Source organism: Cavia porcellus, unplaced genomic scaffold (genome assembly GCF_034190915.1).
Source record: "Cavia porcellus strain 051 isolate PalLab524CR breed Dunkin Hartley unplaced genomic scaffold, mCavPor4.1 scaffold_9, whole genome shotgun sequence".
NCBI lineage: Eukaryota > Metazoa > Chordata > Mammalia > Rodentia > Caviidae > Cavia > Cavia porcellus.
In genome coordinates, this window is record NW_026947492.1 from 9972712 (window position 1) to 9988368 (window position 15657).

The 15657-nt window shown below is 44.6% G+C and overlaps 1 protein-coding gene across 4 annotated transcripts in view; it reads right to left on the bottom strand.

Annotated features, from left to right (window-relative positions):
• The window catches only part of Fxyd6 (FXYD domain containing ion transport regulator 6), a 33452-nt gene that overhangs the window by 1821 nt on the left and 15974 nt on the right, over positions 1-15657 (bottom strand). For 3 of the 4 annotated variants that reach the window (XM_063255853.1, XM_063255852.1, XM_063255851.1), the window contains 6 exons: positions 3334-3396; positions 2906-2944; positions 2725-2799; positions 2127-2163; positions 1310-1359; positions 838-885 (listed from right to left, as the gene is read on the bottom strand). In XM_063255853.1, the coding sequence (XP_063111923.1) occupies positions 857-885; positions 1310-1359; positions 2127-2163; positions 2725-2799; positions 2906-2944; positions 3334-3391 (288 nt within the window). In that variant the 5' untranslated portion in view covers positions 3392-3396 and the 3' untranslated portion in view covers positions 838-856. Of the gene's footprint in view, positions 1-837; positions 886-1309; positions 1360-2126; positions 2164-2724; positions 2800-2905; positions 2945-3333; positions 3397-15657 lie in introns of those variants that run through there. The other variant, XM_013155552.2, reaches the window with a different exon arrangement.

Genomic DNA, 15657 nt, shown 5'->3' on the forward strand with positions numbered 1-15657 from the left:
GCTAGGCTAGTTAACATGACTACCATCACGGAGACGTTCCTCCTGCAGAGACCTCTTTTAACTTAGGGTGTGGGATAAAGTCACATAGCATATCGCATTTGAGCTCACGAAAGTCTGAATTTTGGCCCTAATTCATCCCACGGTCTGCCCTAAGTGACAAAGATAAGACAGTGTAGTGGGATGCCACTAACCTGTAGTAAGTCCCAGAAACCTGCATTCAAACCCTGTCACCTACTAATCTAAATGGCTACTTCCTCCCTCCTCACTTTCTTCAACTGTAAAACAGGTTTCAGTCCTACCTATCTGACTTAGGGCCAGCAGGACCCCAAATTCCTGCCACGCTCTGGAGACCAGTCACCAGTCACTATGCACTCTCCTAGCCCTCTAGGGTGGATGCTCAACAGTGCCCCCAGGTGCTGAGAAGTGGTAATGTCCCCTACCTCTGCAAAGGACTGCAAAGATCATAATTTTTCTCTAACAAAAAGAGGCTGTAAGGTGCTTTCTGATTCAAGATCATCCTGCGATCTGAAAGGAGTATTTCCCTAACTCTAATTCTCTCCCAAGCAATGCCTGTGGAGCAGCCAGAACAGCAACTTAGCAGCCTGTGCCTTGGGCTGGGTGGAACGGATTCTGGACGCTCACCGTGCTCACCGTCTGGACACTCGCTGCCTCTGGGACCGTGTTCCATTGTCCCTCCCACAGCCCTGAAAACCTCCTCAGAGCAGAGCTCACAATAAAGCCGCACCCCCTGTAGCCCAGGACGTCCCACCTGACGCCCTTGCCCAGACCTGATGACGGTGACAGGACAGTGGAGGACCCCGTCACAGAGCGTCTCACCTTCACTGGAGGCTGCACTTCAGTTCTCTGCTTTCTGGGGCTCCGCTGCTGGAAAGAAAACCAGAACAGACAGTTATGGGGCCCCCCCCGGGGGCCAAGGCACGCAGCCGCCACCCTGTACCTGAGGCAGGAGACTCCCGACCACAGATGTGGGTACCAATCCATGCCTGCTACTTGCTGATTACAAGAACCCGGGCTCTGAGTCTCAGTTATAATATGTGAGTAGCATCTTCTACCTCCCGGGCCAAATGCCCATGAATGACATGGGTCTGTCCCTGACCCAAAGCAGATGCTGTGTAAAAAGTCTCACTGATCGTGGCCTGTTTGGTGCAGGCAAGGGGCAGCCCCGCAGACACCTGGGCAGCCCATTCCTGACACGATGGGAGCTCATCTGGTGAGCCCTAAGGAGGCCATGGCTCCTCACGGCAGCCCCTCCCTGGCATACCCTGAGACCCTCTTTCTGGCTGGTTACCGTTTGCGGTGATGAGGTTCTCCCCCTGGGCTTCCTCGTCTCCAGGAGCTCTGTAAGAGAAGGACACAGCTGTCAGAGGTCTCCAGGGCAAACTCAGGGTCACACTCTCCTGATTGGGAGCAGGGCTGGCCATGTGGATCCATCCCTCCAGATCCTCCAAGGGGCTTGGGCACTACTTACCCCGGGTAGGTGAGGGAGAAGCTGGGGTAAAGGGGACAGGGAACTTACAGGCACTTCTAGGTTAGCCCTCTGATGACTAAGAACCGGAAGGGGACCTAGGGCCATGCAGGGGCTTGCACGTGCTCTGCATAGGATTTGGGTTTTCAAGGTTGGAAGCCACCCGTGGCTACTGTGGTGGGTGAGTGGGGTGTGACTGATGGGAACAGAAAGAGAAGCCAAGTGTCTAGCTCAGAGAGCCCCACACAGGTGAGGCACAGGGACAGCACCTCAGGGCTCTGTAGAGAGAACTGAACCTTAAGAGAGGCCACAAGGCCCTCTGCTTCCCACTCCCAAGCCCAGCCGTGACTCCAGCTTCTCCCTCACCCAACAAGAGTCCAGAGACAGTTCCAGCTCCTCCTCACCCCCCTCCCCTGCCCACTCTGGCGTCACAGGTTGGCCCTCAATGTTCTGACCTCTCCTTTGCCCTAGGGTCTCCTGGAAACCCTCAAGTTCAGAGCCCTGCCCCTACCTTCCACCAATGTACACTTGTTCCTTCTCAGACAAGAATCTAAGAGAATGGCCATTAGGGTCACATGCAGAAGCCCCTCCCTGACTGTCCTGCCGTCACCCCAGATGGCCATCGCCATGGTATTCTTACCGAGGCTTCTGATTGAAACTGCACTTGCACCTGCGACCTAAAAAGCAAAGAAACCATCAAGGTCATGGTACCAGAATAAGCTCAAGGTCATGCACCTGGCCTGGCCACAAGAGGGCTGCTCTGAGTCTGCAGTTTGAGGGACTAGGTAAATGGCACCCTTGCAAAGGTTCGTCTGAGCCCAGGGAGCACATTCAACATCTGGGATGGCTACATCAGCCCAATGCATTGAACCACGCACGTGCAAGGGCCCTGTGCAGACCAGGCTTACGTGTGGAAAACAGACACAGGGGTGCATCCCTTGGAGCACAATGGGGACAGCACCTGTTCCCTATCTCTGTGACTGTCCTATTCATGCCATATGAACACAGGACTGGACGAACCACCTGCCCATTCTTATCTGTGTGTATTTTCATCTATGATTTCCTTGATCATGCTTCACTATTTTGCCAAGCGCTCACCACGTGCTCAGCTGTGTTAGGTCCTGGTGCCAACACAGAGGACAGGGTGTCTCCTTCTCCCTTCCAGAGACAGAATGGCCAGGATATGGCACTGCCCCACCTACTTGGAGCCACCATGAACAAGGAACCAACAAACTTACTCAGAATAAGGAGGATCCCGACAGAGAAGAGGACCACAGCAAACACCAATCCCCCAATCCTCAGGGTCTGGTAGTCTGCAAAGGAACCAGGGGTGAGCAACAGAAGCCGAGCAGGCCTAAGAAGCTGCGTCTACACCCTGATCCGCCATCCCCTGCGTCCAGGGCTGCTGAGGTCACTTACCATAATAAAAAGGGTCCGTTTCTTTTTCCTGCTCAGTCGCTGCAAAAGTAAATAGGCATGATCAGGAAGAAGACAGCTGCATGTCTTGAAACAACTCACCTTACCTCCCAGATCTCAGTACCCACAAAGGGACCCCCGGGACACACTGGAGATGCACAGAGGGTAGCCTGCTGGCTCAGAGCCTGCATTACAGCACACACACAGCCACGGCCCGTTTTTATTCTTGCATCACCCCCAAAAGGCAGGTCTGTTGTCCTCTAACAGGTAGGGAAACTGAGGTCAGGAAAAGACTCATGACTTGCATAAAGCCAGAAGTAGCTACTTATGGTCTAGTCATTGGTGTGCAGTGAGTTCCAAGGTGTAGGCTGAAAGCCCACAAAGGGCCAGAACATTCTAGAAAGGACCGTGGCTGCCATCTTGAAACTCACCACTGGCCAGGACTGTGGGGACCAGCAGGCTGCAGAGAAAGATCAGCACCACCTCCATCACGCCTGTGGCAGAGGAAGGAAGGCGTTATTTTCTGGACAGGAACCACACCTCCACTCCGGGGAAAGTCAAATCCTCACCTCTCCTTTGAGTCCAAGAACACTCAAACCACTCACCGTGAAGCAGCTGACATTTACCAGGCTGTTAAAGAGTGCTCTTGGGCATTAATTGAATTAATAGCACAAAATTAGAGCCACTGGTAGGCACTATGACTATGCCATGTCACAGGACAGGAACCCGAAGCTCACAGAGGATTCAGGACACAGAGAGAGAAGCAGGGCTGAGAGCTCAGAGCAGCCCAGAAGCCCGTGGGTCACATTGCTTCTAAGGCCAAAGCCATAAGCGCACAATGACCTTATGATCACTGTGTCCTTCTGTCTGGTCCATCTTTCTGCAGTTATCTCAGGTCCTAGTTCAGTTCTCACAGCCAAGAACCCATCAGAGTTCTCCTTTGTATCAGACAGAGATAAAGCAAAGCCTACCTAGTCCAGCTAGCAATGAGGACGGACACTGGATGGTCACTTTCTCTTTGAAACCCTGACACGGGCAGGTCCCGTAAGCTGGTCCTCACACTCTGAAGCAACCAGGTCAACTCTTCCCACAAGCTTCAACTCATCGTCCCCCCCCACCAAAGGTGCCCTGATTAAACAAAGGGAATTTGTAAAGGGTTTCTACCATTAGTATCCAAGCTTCTCCTTTTCCAGCAGATGCTGGGATCTCCACTGGGGCTCATTGAGCCCTAACCTCTGAGCCAAGTACATAGCCCCAGGATGGGCTCTCTGAGTAGAGGCAAAGGGCATGGTTCACCCAGGGACAAGTCTGGGTGGTTCACTCTGCACTGCTGGGCTCATATGACAGGGGTACAGAGACAACGAAAAGGGAGGGGTACAGAGATGGGGAATGCCCAGGACTCTTCCCCATAGAGGGTGAGACTGGGTAAAGGCTGAACCCCTGAACAACTGCTTAGTGGCCTCGTGGGCTCTTTGGTCTGTGCGTGGGCACTTTCTGTGACTCCATGTCCCAAATGCACCACCCTGCGGCTTTTCACCTCCCAGCCACCAGGGGTCAGTACAACTGCATCCAGAAGCACCCAGAAGCCAGGACTCCACCGGGATTCAAACAGTGCAGAAGGCCAGAAGGCAGCCAGTGGTTTACCTGTACTGCTGTCTTACTTTAGAATTAGTTTTCTCTTAAAGTTTACGTTATATATTGTATGTATAGAAATACACAGTACCCAGGTCACAAAGCACAGTAAGAAGATAAGCACCTATGAATAAAAAAACTACAACACTACAAATACTGCATTTATTTGTATTTTTCCCCAACCCATTCCTTGCCCAGTTATTGGACACTTAGAAATATGTTAGAGCATAGTTCTTACCATTTTCAAGTTTCTGAACATTTCCAGCATGTCTCCTGATGCTAGAAACTCTGTGTCCAGTGGTCCCGCTCCACCCCTCACCCAAGGTTCCCAGTCACTAATCTACGTTTGGTCTCTGGTTTTGCCAATTTTATTTCATACGAAAACAATCATAAAATCTGTGGCTTTATGTATCTGGCATTCACACAGCATGTTAGTAAGGTTCATCTATATGATAGCACGTAGGAGTGCTTTGTTTATGGCTTTAAAATATCCCACAGTTGCACCAGGAATGATGGTTGGCATCTGTAATCCCAGCACTTGGGAGGCTGAAACAGGAGGATCACTGTGAGTTTGAGGACTGTGTGGGCTACGTAGGAAGCTTAGGGCTAGCCAAAACTACATTGCAAGACCCTGTCTCAAAAAAAAATCCATTGTATGAATATATACTAGACCTTGTTCTTCCTTTTAAAAATATACTGACATATACATGTACCTAATAATATATTGCTAGCTCTTTTTGGAGATTTGTAACTATGACATCATGTGTACAGCCTTCTGAGTATTGTTTTTTTTTCCTCAAGGTTGCTTCTAAGATCTATTTATATGAACACATATAACAGCTCATTCATTTTTAATGTTGCAATATATCCCACTGTGCAGGTATTGATCCATTCTGTCAACATGTGGTGTCTCTCCCCTCCAATTTACTGCTATTATAAATAATACACTTTATGTGTGTAGCCCAAGAAACACACCCAAGAACTCAGAGGGTACTGTTTTTGACTCTCTTGAGTACTTCTCATCAAAAATCCATTTTACGTTCCCACCCACCACAAACATATTCGTCTATCCTGGAAACACTCCATAACGCAACGTTTATTCTTATTATGAACGATGTATTCTTATTTTATATTCAACTTTGTTTTGCTTAAGAAAAAAATATAGCCAAGCTACTCGATGGGTCACTCTGCAGTTTAAAAAACGATGTTCTAAACATGAGCCTGGGAGAGAAGTCATTCGTTGGGTTGTATTATCAACGATAATTTAAAATTATTTTCCAAAGTGATTACTCTACTTTTCAAAGTGCTCACTAGTCTACAGCCTTATCAATAGTTGATATTGTTAGACGTCTTTATTTTTGTCAGTCTAGAGGTAAAAAGTAAGCTCATATTTGATGACTTCATTGAGTTGATTATGCATCTTTCACGTCTGTCCACTCTTCACGTCTGTCCAACTTAACAATGGCCCCAAAGTGCAAACAGTTTCTTCAAACAGTTGACTCCTCCTCTTACGTCTTTTGCCTTCTGGATACTAAACCTCTATTATTAAGTACTGCAAATATCTCATTAGTAGCAGCTTGTCTTTTTACGTGTTAAGGTTGTCTTGCAACGGACAGAATTTCTGAATTCTAATGTAACTGAACAGAATGAGTTTTGTGTCTTATTTAAAATATTCTTCGTTACTCTCGGGTCAGAAAAAAATTTTTTCTAAAAACTTAAAGGCTGTTCCTTTACATTTAAACCTTCGCTCAGTCCAGAGTTGATCCTAGTATGACATTTGACGGAGCAACCTAAGCCTCACTGCACTCCACGTTGATAAGCGGGATTCTCAGGCACCGTTTGCTGACCAGCCTCCCCTTTCTCATGATGTACCACAACACTTCTACTACATCTCTAGTTTCCATTTAGCTTTGTGTTTTGGGTTTTTGCTGTGGATATACCAGCCAATTTTTCTGTATAATAGCTCCCGCTTCTCCCTGGTTCCACTTTCCACAGACTCGCGTACTGCAGTCAAGTATGGTCTGAAAACACTGAATGGAAAATACAGAAATGAATGATTCATAAATTATACTGCACACAGTTCTAAGCAGCATGATGAAATTTCTTGCAGCTCCTCAAGCTGCAGCATGATTCATCCCTCTGTGCACTGTATCCACTCTGTATGTACTACCTGCCCATCAGTTGCTTAGCAGCCATCTGTGGTCTCAGAGTGACTGCATGTTATCACAGTGCTTGTGTTCCAGTAAGCTTTATTTTTTTTAACTTAACAATGGCCCCAAAGTGCAAGAGGAGTGATGCTAGCCATCACTGTTAAATATGCCAAGAAGAAGCTGTAAAATACTTACTTTAGGGGAAAAGGCAAAAGTATAGTATTTTGAGAGACAGACAAGATTTACATAGCTATTACAGTACAGATGTAGTTGCTTTACCATTATTGTTAATGTTATTCTGCCTAACTGAACTTAAACTTTATCATAGGTTTGTATGCATGAATATAGAAAAAACAGCCTATATATGGGCTCAGTGCTACCTGGCTTCACACATTAGATTCCTCCTGGGGTCTCGCAATGTTTCTCCCACGGACAGAAGGGGATTGCTGGGCTTGTATTAAAGGCACAGTCCCTCTGTCTCAATTACTATGCTTTACAGTAATCCTGCCATGAAGTAGAAGACCGCATCTGTTTTTTCTCCTCTTCTTTCAGGAATGTATTCATTATTCTCAGGCTTTTGTTCTAACAAATTTTTAAATCTACCTGTCAAAATCATCTAATGCCAATGGGATTTTCATGAGAATTGCCATGGATCTATCTACTGAACATGTGAAAACCTGACGTTTCTGATCTTCAGTCTGCTGCTTATAAAGAAATATTTTCAGTTTTTAAAAAATCTTTTCAATGTTCTCTAAGTTTCATAACTGCTTTTATATGTCTGGAGTACATCTTCTGTTGATTCATTCACAAGTATCTTATTTGCATTAGGATTTTAAACATTTCCTTATATACTTCCTAATTTTGCTAATAAAGAGAAAAGCAATTAGTTTGTATGTATTCATAAATCCAATCATCTTACAAAACTCTTTATTTCTAAGATATCTTTGGGTGTTCTCTAGACACATCACTTGTAAATGATATACTACTGTTTCCTCTTTTCTCTAATACACTGTTTATCTGCATTCCTCATCTTAGTGTACTAAGACTTCAATGATGAACACACTTGAACACTCATGTAGAAGCGCACACATCCTGGTTTACTATTAATTTTAGATGGTGATCTTCTAACACTCTGAGAGCTCCTCTAACCCTGGCTTTCCAAGAGGTTTCTGGTTTTCTATTAATTATAAGTAATTACTCCACAGCTATGTGTTTCCTCTTTCATCTACCAAGGAAATAAATTCTATGTGGATGATACAGGGTGGCTTTGGCTGGCTGACATTTTGCTTAGAGTTTTGCATTTATGTGTGTGAGTGAGGTCAGGCTGCAAATTTATTTTACTGTCCTGAGCTCGCCTTGTTTTGATATGGACAGTGAATTGAATGTGTCTCTAAAAGTTCGCGGATTGGAATCTTAGCTCTCGAAGTCGTATGTTAGTGATAGTTGGAAACAAGGCCTCTGAAAGGTAAGTAGGGTTAGATGAAATCACATGGGCAGGAGAGAGAGAGACACTCGCATCCTGTCTCTTATGATGCTCTGTACCATTTTTTGAGGCAGCACAAAGGCCCTCACCAGAAGCTGACGCCACACTTATGGATCTCCCAGCCTCCAAATCCAAGAACTAAACAAGTCTTTATTCTTCACAAATTATCCAATCTCAAGTATTTTGTCACAGTAACAAAAAATTGATTAAAGGAGTTTTGTAGTACCGGTCTCGTGAACAGTTTATCCCCAGAACAATGTTTAGAAGATTGGAATGATCCATCCTTTCAGTGTTTGGTAGAACTAACCTGTAAAATCATGTGGGCTCAGTACTTTCTTTGTGGGCAGATTTTAAATGGCCTAGTCAATAAATTAATGGTTGTGGCACTTTTCAGATCCTTATTTATTCTTGATATTCAGTGCATTACACCTTGACTGTAAGCATTTTCTCTATTCTGCTTTCAAATTTATTGCTATAAAGTTTTTCATGGTCTTTTCTTAGCATTTTAACTTCTACTGGATTTTTAGTATGACCTGTTTTTCATTCTTAATATTTCCTGTGATAATTCCTTCTTTGCTTGATTGGTCTCACCACAGCTTAATTATTTTATTAATCACTCTTTTATTATCCTCTAAGTCAGACTTTGGGGACTTTATGGTGATTCTTTTGGTCTTAAATTTACTTTACTTTCTACCTTTCAGTGTAACAATGTGTTTTGTGTAAATCTGATAAACATCAAAGATCAATTTTTTTAAGTGCAACCTGACAGTCTCTTAATACTTGTCAAATTTACTTTTATTGTGATTATTGAAATATCTGGCCTGATTTGGGCTGTTTTCTCTTATTTTTTATGCTTATTTCTCTGTTCTTGTCTTTTTCTTTTTCTTCCATATTTTGGATTTAGCACTGTCTAATTTACTTTCTCATCCTATTGGTTTAGAAATCATGCAATCTGTTTCTAATCTTTTCATGGTCACCTTTGGAGCCTGTGAATTCAACTAGATTTTTAAGTTTTAGGATTTTATTAATAGCTATAATAATTAAATATCTTCCTTGAAAGTATGAAAATATAGGTCATACCCTTCCTCAAATGTATGCTACTGTATATGCAATACAATATTCTTTTTTTTCTTTTTGGTACCTCATGCTTGCCAGCAAATACTCTTTTTTTTTTTCAAATATTCTTTTTTAATCTCATAAAATAGGTATCAGTATTTCTACTTTATGAAGACAATTGTGTTTAGATTCACCCATGTGTATGGTAGCCAGCTGTCAAAATGATAGCAAATACTTCCTGGTATTAAGATCCTTATGCAAAGTTTTCTCCTTCACTGCAAAAGGCCTGGTCTGTGTAATCAATAAAATGTGCCAGAAGCCAAACTATGTCACTTCCAATAAATGTGAGGTTATAAGAGATAACAGGCTTTCCTCCTCCTCCTTTTCCTCTTCCTCCTCCTTCTCCTCCTGTCTCTTCTTCCTCCTCTCTCTCTCTCTTTCTCTCTCTCTCTCTCTCTCTCTCTCATTTTGGGGAAAACTAGCTGTCATGTTTTAAGGACAATCAAGCATCACCCTGGAGAGGCTCATCTGACAGAGGTTTAAGGTAACTCAGTCTAAAAACCCTGCTACGAACCATGTAAGTGAGCTTGGAAGCAGGTCATGCCAGCGTGCCTGACTTTCTTTAAAAATCTTGAGCTAGAACCACCCAGCTAAGCAGTTTCCTGATTCTTCACCCTCAAAACTGTGTGAAAGGAGCCATTGTTAAGCTGCTGTGCTGGGAGTAATCTACAATGCTGTGAGATGACAAATACAATGTATTTACTAAGTGATTTATTCACCACCATTCTTTTTCAGGCTTAGCTATCCTTAACCATTTCCCCTATTTCTAAAGGCCATCTTTTAGAAATTTCTTTCACGAAGACTTATTCATTGTAAACTGCTTTTGTGTATCTGATAATATTGTCATCTTACCTCTGTGGTGCCCTGACCCTAAGGACAGACACTAAGGGGTCCCCAATAATTCCTTTGTGTGACCACTTCCTCACTAATGCAGTAGGAGTGGCCAACTTGCTTCTAGTCAACTGAACATGGCAAAAAAGGTGACATGATGTCACACAAATACTGCTGTTATGTTACAAAAGACTCAGTCTTAGCAAACTGGAACCACAGAACTTTCTCCCTTCCTGGTTGAAAACATAAACTGCCGTGCTATGCAAAGACCCATGAAAAGAAACACAATGCAAAGAACTGTGCGAGCACCTAGCAACTAAAAAGAAAGCAGTCTTTGACCAATAGCCAGTAAGAAAATGAGGGCCTCTCCCTGCCACAGAGATCAGTTCTACCAGCAGCCTGATGCAGGCTGGAAGCAGATCTTTCCCCAGGCAATCCCTGTGTCAGACCACAAACCCAACCAACACCTAGACTGCAGCTTGGTGAGACTCTGAAGGAAAGAACCCAGCTAAACTGTGCTAGACCTCTGGTGTGGAGAAGCCACTCTGAGATAGACAAATGTGTGTTGTTCTAAGCTTCTGAGTTTGTAGTAATTTGTTACACAGCAGTAAACTAATACAGCTCTATCTTTGGAGGGGAGTTTGACCATTGTAATGGATATTGTGTCCACTTGAAAAGTCTAGTTTAAGTAACTCAGCAGTTCTGCATGCGGGGGTGTAGGAGACAGGCCCTACCCTCTAGGGTGCTGTTCTTTGTGTCAACTTGAGGTATTTAGAAGTTTAACAAAGTGATGGGGGGGGGGCAGCATCCTCACACTGTAAATATCCTCCTCTTAAGAAAGAGAAGGGCACAGAGATAGTGTGAGAGCTACACCCACCGGAGGGCAGGTAGCCTGCACACAATACAAGGGAGGGAAAAGAGGCTTGCTCCTCACCCCCATTTTGCTCCTGTTGCTTCCCGCTGTCTTCTGCCACCTTGACCTGTTGCCCCTCGGCCATGCCACCCTGCCTGGAGCCAGCTGATTATGGACTGAAACCTCCACAAACCGAAAGCTAAATAAACTTATCCTTCCATAATTGAGGTGCCTGGTATTTCACCCCAGCAATGAGAGAAAAGTAACCGACACAGCCACGTACACAACTGTAGGATGACAATCACTTTTGCTTCCATTTGGAAGATGTTACTACACTGTTTTCTGACTTCTACGATTGCTGTTGAGGAGTCTGCTCCTTTATTCCTTTACAGACATTCTTTCCATCTTTTCTCTCTGCCTTTTAATTTCTTTTGTGTTTGGAATTTTATTAGCCTAATGTTTACATGCAGATTTATTTTTATGTATAGTAAGTCCCCGACTTAAGAATGAGCTCCATTTCAGAACAGTGTTCCTAAGTTGGATTTGTTCTTATGTCTGAAAAAAAAATGAGTCTTATATATCTTTGACACAATATAAATATAAATGCATATTGCTTGTGCTCCCCCGCAGTCTTCTCCGCATCGCTACTTTTTCTTTTGCTTCCAGACACCCCGGGCTCTGACTGAGCACGGTACTACTGTGTACCACGGCTCTGTACAGCAAGCTCGCAGCAGCACAACTGTGACAACGTCTTGCAGTCACATGAACTAATTCCACGATTGGTTCACGTCCACGCATGCGCATGATGGTAAATGTGTCATCAGTTTGTATCTATGAAAGTCTGCAAGTTGAACGTTCATAAGTTGGGGCTTCCTGCATTCTCTTATGTCTCCTTTCCATTTTGTAATTATAAAAAGCTCTCGGGCATGATCTCTTCAAACACTGCCTGTGATGGTTGACTGTGTTAACCTGAGTAAGAAATGCCTACCTAAATTGACTCAGCATCCTTCTGGGTGTAGGAGACCCACCCTAGGGAAGATTATCCCTGAATGCTAAAAAAGGGAAATGAAGAAGGAAGGATTGTTTCTGGTTCCTGCAGAGGAGTTCCAACCTGCTTTCACTCTGGACATTGAGCACACTTTCCGGTCTCCAGCATCAACCCTTCAAGCTTTCAGTGCAGACCCTTTGGTCTCCTGTTCACACGGGACATGACGAGAGCTCCAGGACTTTGACCGGATCCTTCTGACCTTTTGTGTTGGTCTATTCCTGACTCTGTGGGTAGCCTCTGTAGGCCAATCTGTAAATTCTCATGCAGTTGTACATCCTACATTATGCCCATTTCTCTAGTAAACCCTGACCGCTACACTGCCTTTCCTCCAGTCTAGTTTCTCTTTCTAATACAATGATTAGAAATGTTAGACATTCTCATTTTATTCTCCATTTCACTTAACTGCTTTCGGTTTTTACTTCCTTCCTGTGTACCACACGCTGGGTAATTGTTTCAGATTTAATTTCTATTTGCATTTGGTCTTTTAACTATTTAAGTACTGTTAACATATCCATTAAATTTTTTATTTCAATGACTGTATTATTTATTTCAAAATACTCCATGTGGCTTTTTTTCAAACTGGTTGGTCATTTGATTAGTCTTCGTTGCCTGTTCTTTTATATGATCCCATTTTATTTCCTTAAACATTTTCTCCCCAGCCCCACCCCAGGTACTGAGAACCAAACTCAGGACCTTATGCTTGTCAACCAGACATGACGCCAGTAAGCCATATCCCTGGCCCCTTCCTTAAACATTTTCCACACAGTTATTTCATATTCTGTTTCTGATAATTCCAAAATCTTAACTGGCTAGGACTCCAAATCTATTTATTACATCTGTACTTTTCAAACATAGTGACTTAGTTTTTGCTGTGTTTAGTAATCTTTGGTTGCAAACTCATGTTTGCTAGATTTTAATCTGTGGGAGACTGACAGACCTAAAATGGGATATTTTCATCCAAGGGAGAATTTTATTGCTTTTTCATGGAGACAGAGGATAGTAGATGCCACCTAAAGGCTATTTATCCCCCGTCAAGGCTCCTGGGCTTAGTAAGAGGGTCTTAGGTTTGGATTCTCAGCCTTGTTGGACCCAATAGCTATTAGTTTGCAGAACATAGTGATGGCAACTAGCATTCATCCTAAGAGCAATTCCACTTTAACTGTTTCACATAATTGGTTAGTGTTATTTTATAAGTTTTTAGGTTTTTTTTTGGTCTCTGGTTAAGAAGGGTTTAATATGTGAAAAGAAATGGTGACTGATAAGTGGGTATTTTTCTTTCTTCTCATAAGCCCAGCTCTATAATAACAAATCTGGGACTATTTATCTTTTCTTTGAGATGGGGGTCTCACTATATTGCTCAAGCTGGTCTCAAACCTGTGGCCTCAAGCAACAACCTCCCCCCACCCCAGCCTCCCAAGCAGCTTGGACTACAGATATGTAACTGTACCTGGTTCAGCAATCAAATACTGAATAGTTCCTTCAATTATTAAGGCAATCAAATAAAAAAAATTGAGGCAATCATACTTTCCTAAATACATTTTTCAAAGTATGAAATAAAGTAAGTTTGTGCACTTGATATTTATAAAATCCCCTTCCTTCCTCCTTTCCAATAAGTTTATTGCTATCTCCCAGCCCAGGCTGCTGGTACAAATTCACATGCAAATTAAATCTGATCCTTGTACACATAGTAGAGTCTGGACTCAGGATCTGGAGGATGGAACTGGACACTAAAGGCCTTCAAACCCTGGGGGCCTTGCTGAACGCTGGACCTGAAGTTCCAGAGGGAAGGAAACATGAGCTAGGCTTCCCAGCCCTAGCCAGGAGAGGTGTTTTACCAGCAGACTCCTCCTGGGGTGGGAAATGCATGTCAAGGGTTTCAGGCTACTGGAGACAGTGGTTAGAAGCTCGGGACTCTGCTGCACCCTTCCCTAACCCCTGACAACCACCGCCTCAGATGCTCAGGTTCAAGTCAATCCCACAAGCACTGAATTTCTAGAAACAGCCATACTATTCTGGGTCTCCAAGGCATAAATAAATAGGTGACCAAGATTCAGCCTTAGCTACCAAGGAGAGGCAGGGTTTGGCAGCAAAGGGCTCTGACATATCCGCAAATTTGGGGAGGACTTCCCAAGGAGCAGAGATCAGACACAGCTGAAGTCCACAGGAACAGGGAGAAAGAAGCAGGCAATACAGCAATCTGGAAGCTTCCATGGAGGAATTCACATTTCAGCGGAGCCTTGAATGGAGGACAAGATTTTGATACACAGGACAGGAAAGACAGAAAAGGAAGGGCAGCCTGGCACAGCAAAGAGCTTGGACACAGGCAGGGCGTGGGGGAGATGGGAAGGAGGGTGACAAGCAGCATTCAGTTCAAGTTCAAATTCAGTTCACGCTGAATCTCGACACATTTCACTCAACAGTAGCTGCCTAAACTGGCTTCCTTAGAAGTACCCTGAGAAGGTTGAGCAGGTGAGAGGGCTTCACACTAGAAATATCTGCATTAGGTAACAGGAGGCTGTGCCAGCAACCCACCAAGTAGTCCCCATTTCCAGGGGAAGACACCTTCGGGAACGCTGATACCCAGTCTGAGGAGAGCAGGAGGAGATGGTGGAGAGAATCCTAAGATGGCTGAACTCAGGCTTGGAGAGCTGTAAGTACCAAGCTAAAAAGTTAAGACCTGGTCAAGTTACAGTGGCTCAATGAAATACTGTCGTAGATTTGAAAAGCAACCCACTCTCCACCCCTTCAAGCTGCTGCCCAGGCTCAGCTCCAGCAGCTGCACCTCAGCCCAGGTCTCCTCCTGGTGCCTCTTGGCTCCTAAACCTATTTTGAAAAATCTCATCAGTGATACAGATGGCAATAGCTAGGCGTCAAGGGGCCAAGTACAGACACAGAGCCTTTGAGGTGACACAAAATGCCTTTGTCTCCGCTGAACCAAGAAACTCAATCTCAGCGTCCCTCACTCCCACAGGGCCCCCTTCCCACACATTCCTTTCTCCCTCCTTCCAAGGAGGAAACTGGGCAGCCTGGAGCTGGCTGGGAACGGCAGGTTAAGAGGTGGCGGAAATGATAAATCTTATTTCCAGGCCACAGAGTTTACGGAGTAGGTAGCAGAGTGAAGGGAGAATCTTGGAGTCAGGGAAAAGCAAAACTCAGTAGAGCTGAGAGAAGGCACCAGGAAACGGTCCTCGAATTTCAGTGTGCACGCATGCGAGAGGGTCTTATCAGGTTGAGACCTTGGACTCCTGCCTAGAACCCTTCAGATCTGATTTGCTAAAATAGGGCACCCAAGAAATCATCACTGCTGGAGCGGGGGATCCCCGCCTCCCTGTCCTCCTGCTCCCCATTTGTTTCATTCTAGGTCACACAGACCACTCTCTTGTTTGAAAGACAGACAGACAGGAGGACTGAGAAGAAGAAAAGGACGGGCAGCCTGGCACAAGAACAAAGAGCATGTGCCCACTGGCTTCCTCTACAGGACACGGTGAGGAGGAATCTGTCTGGTCTCCTCTCCTCTCTCCTCTCCAGCCCGCACTGCTGTCTGTATAGATAAACAGCTGACACTTCAGCTGGCAGCAACATTTCACATTAATTTTCTTCTCCCATTGTCCTGCCGTTGGTGCAGCGCCTGCTGCATGTGCC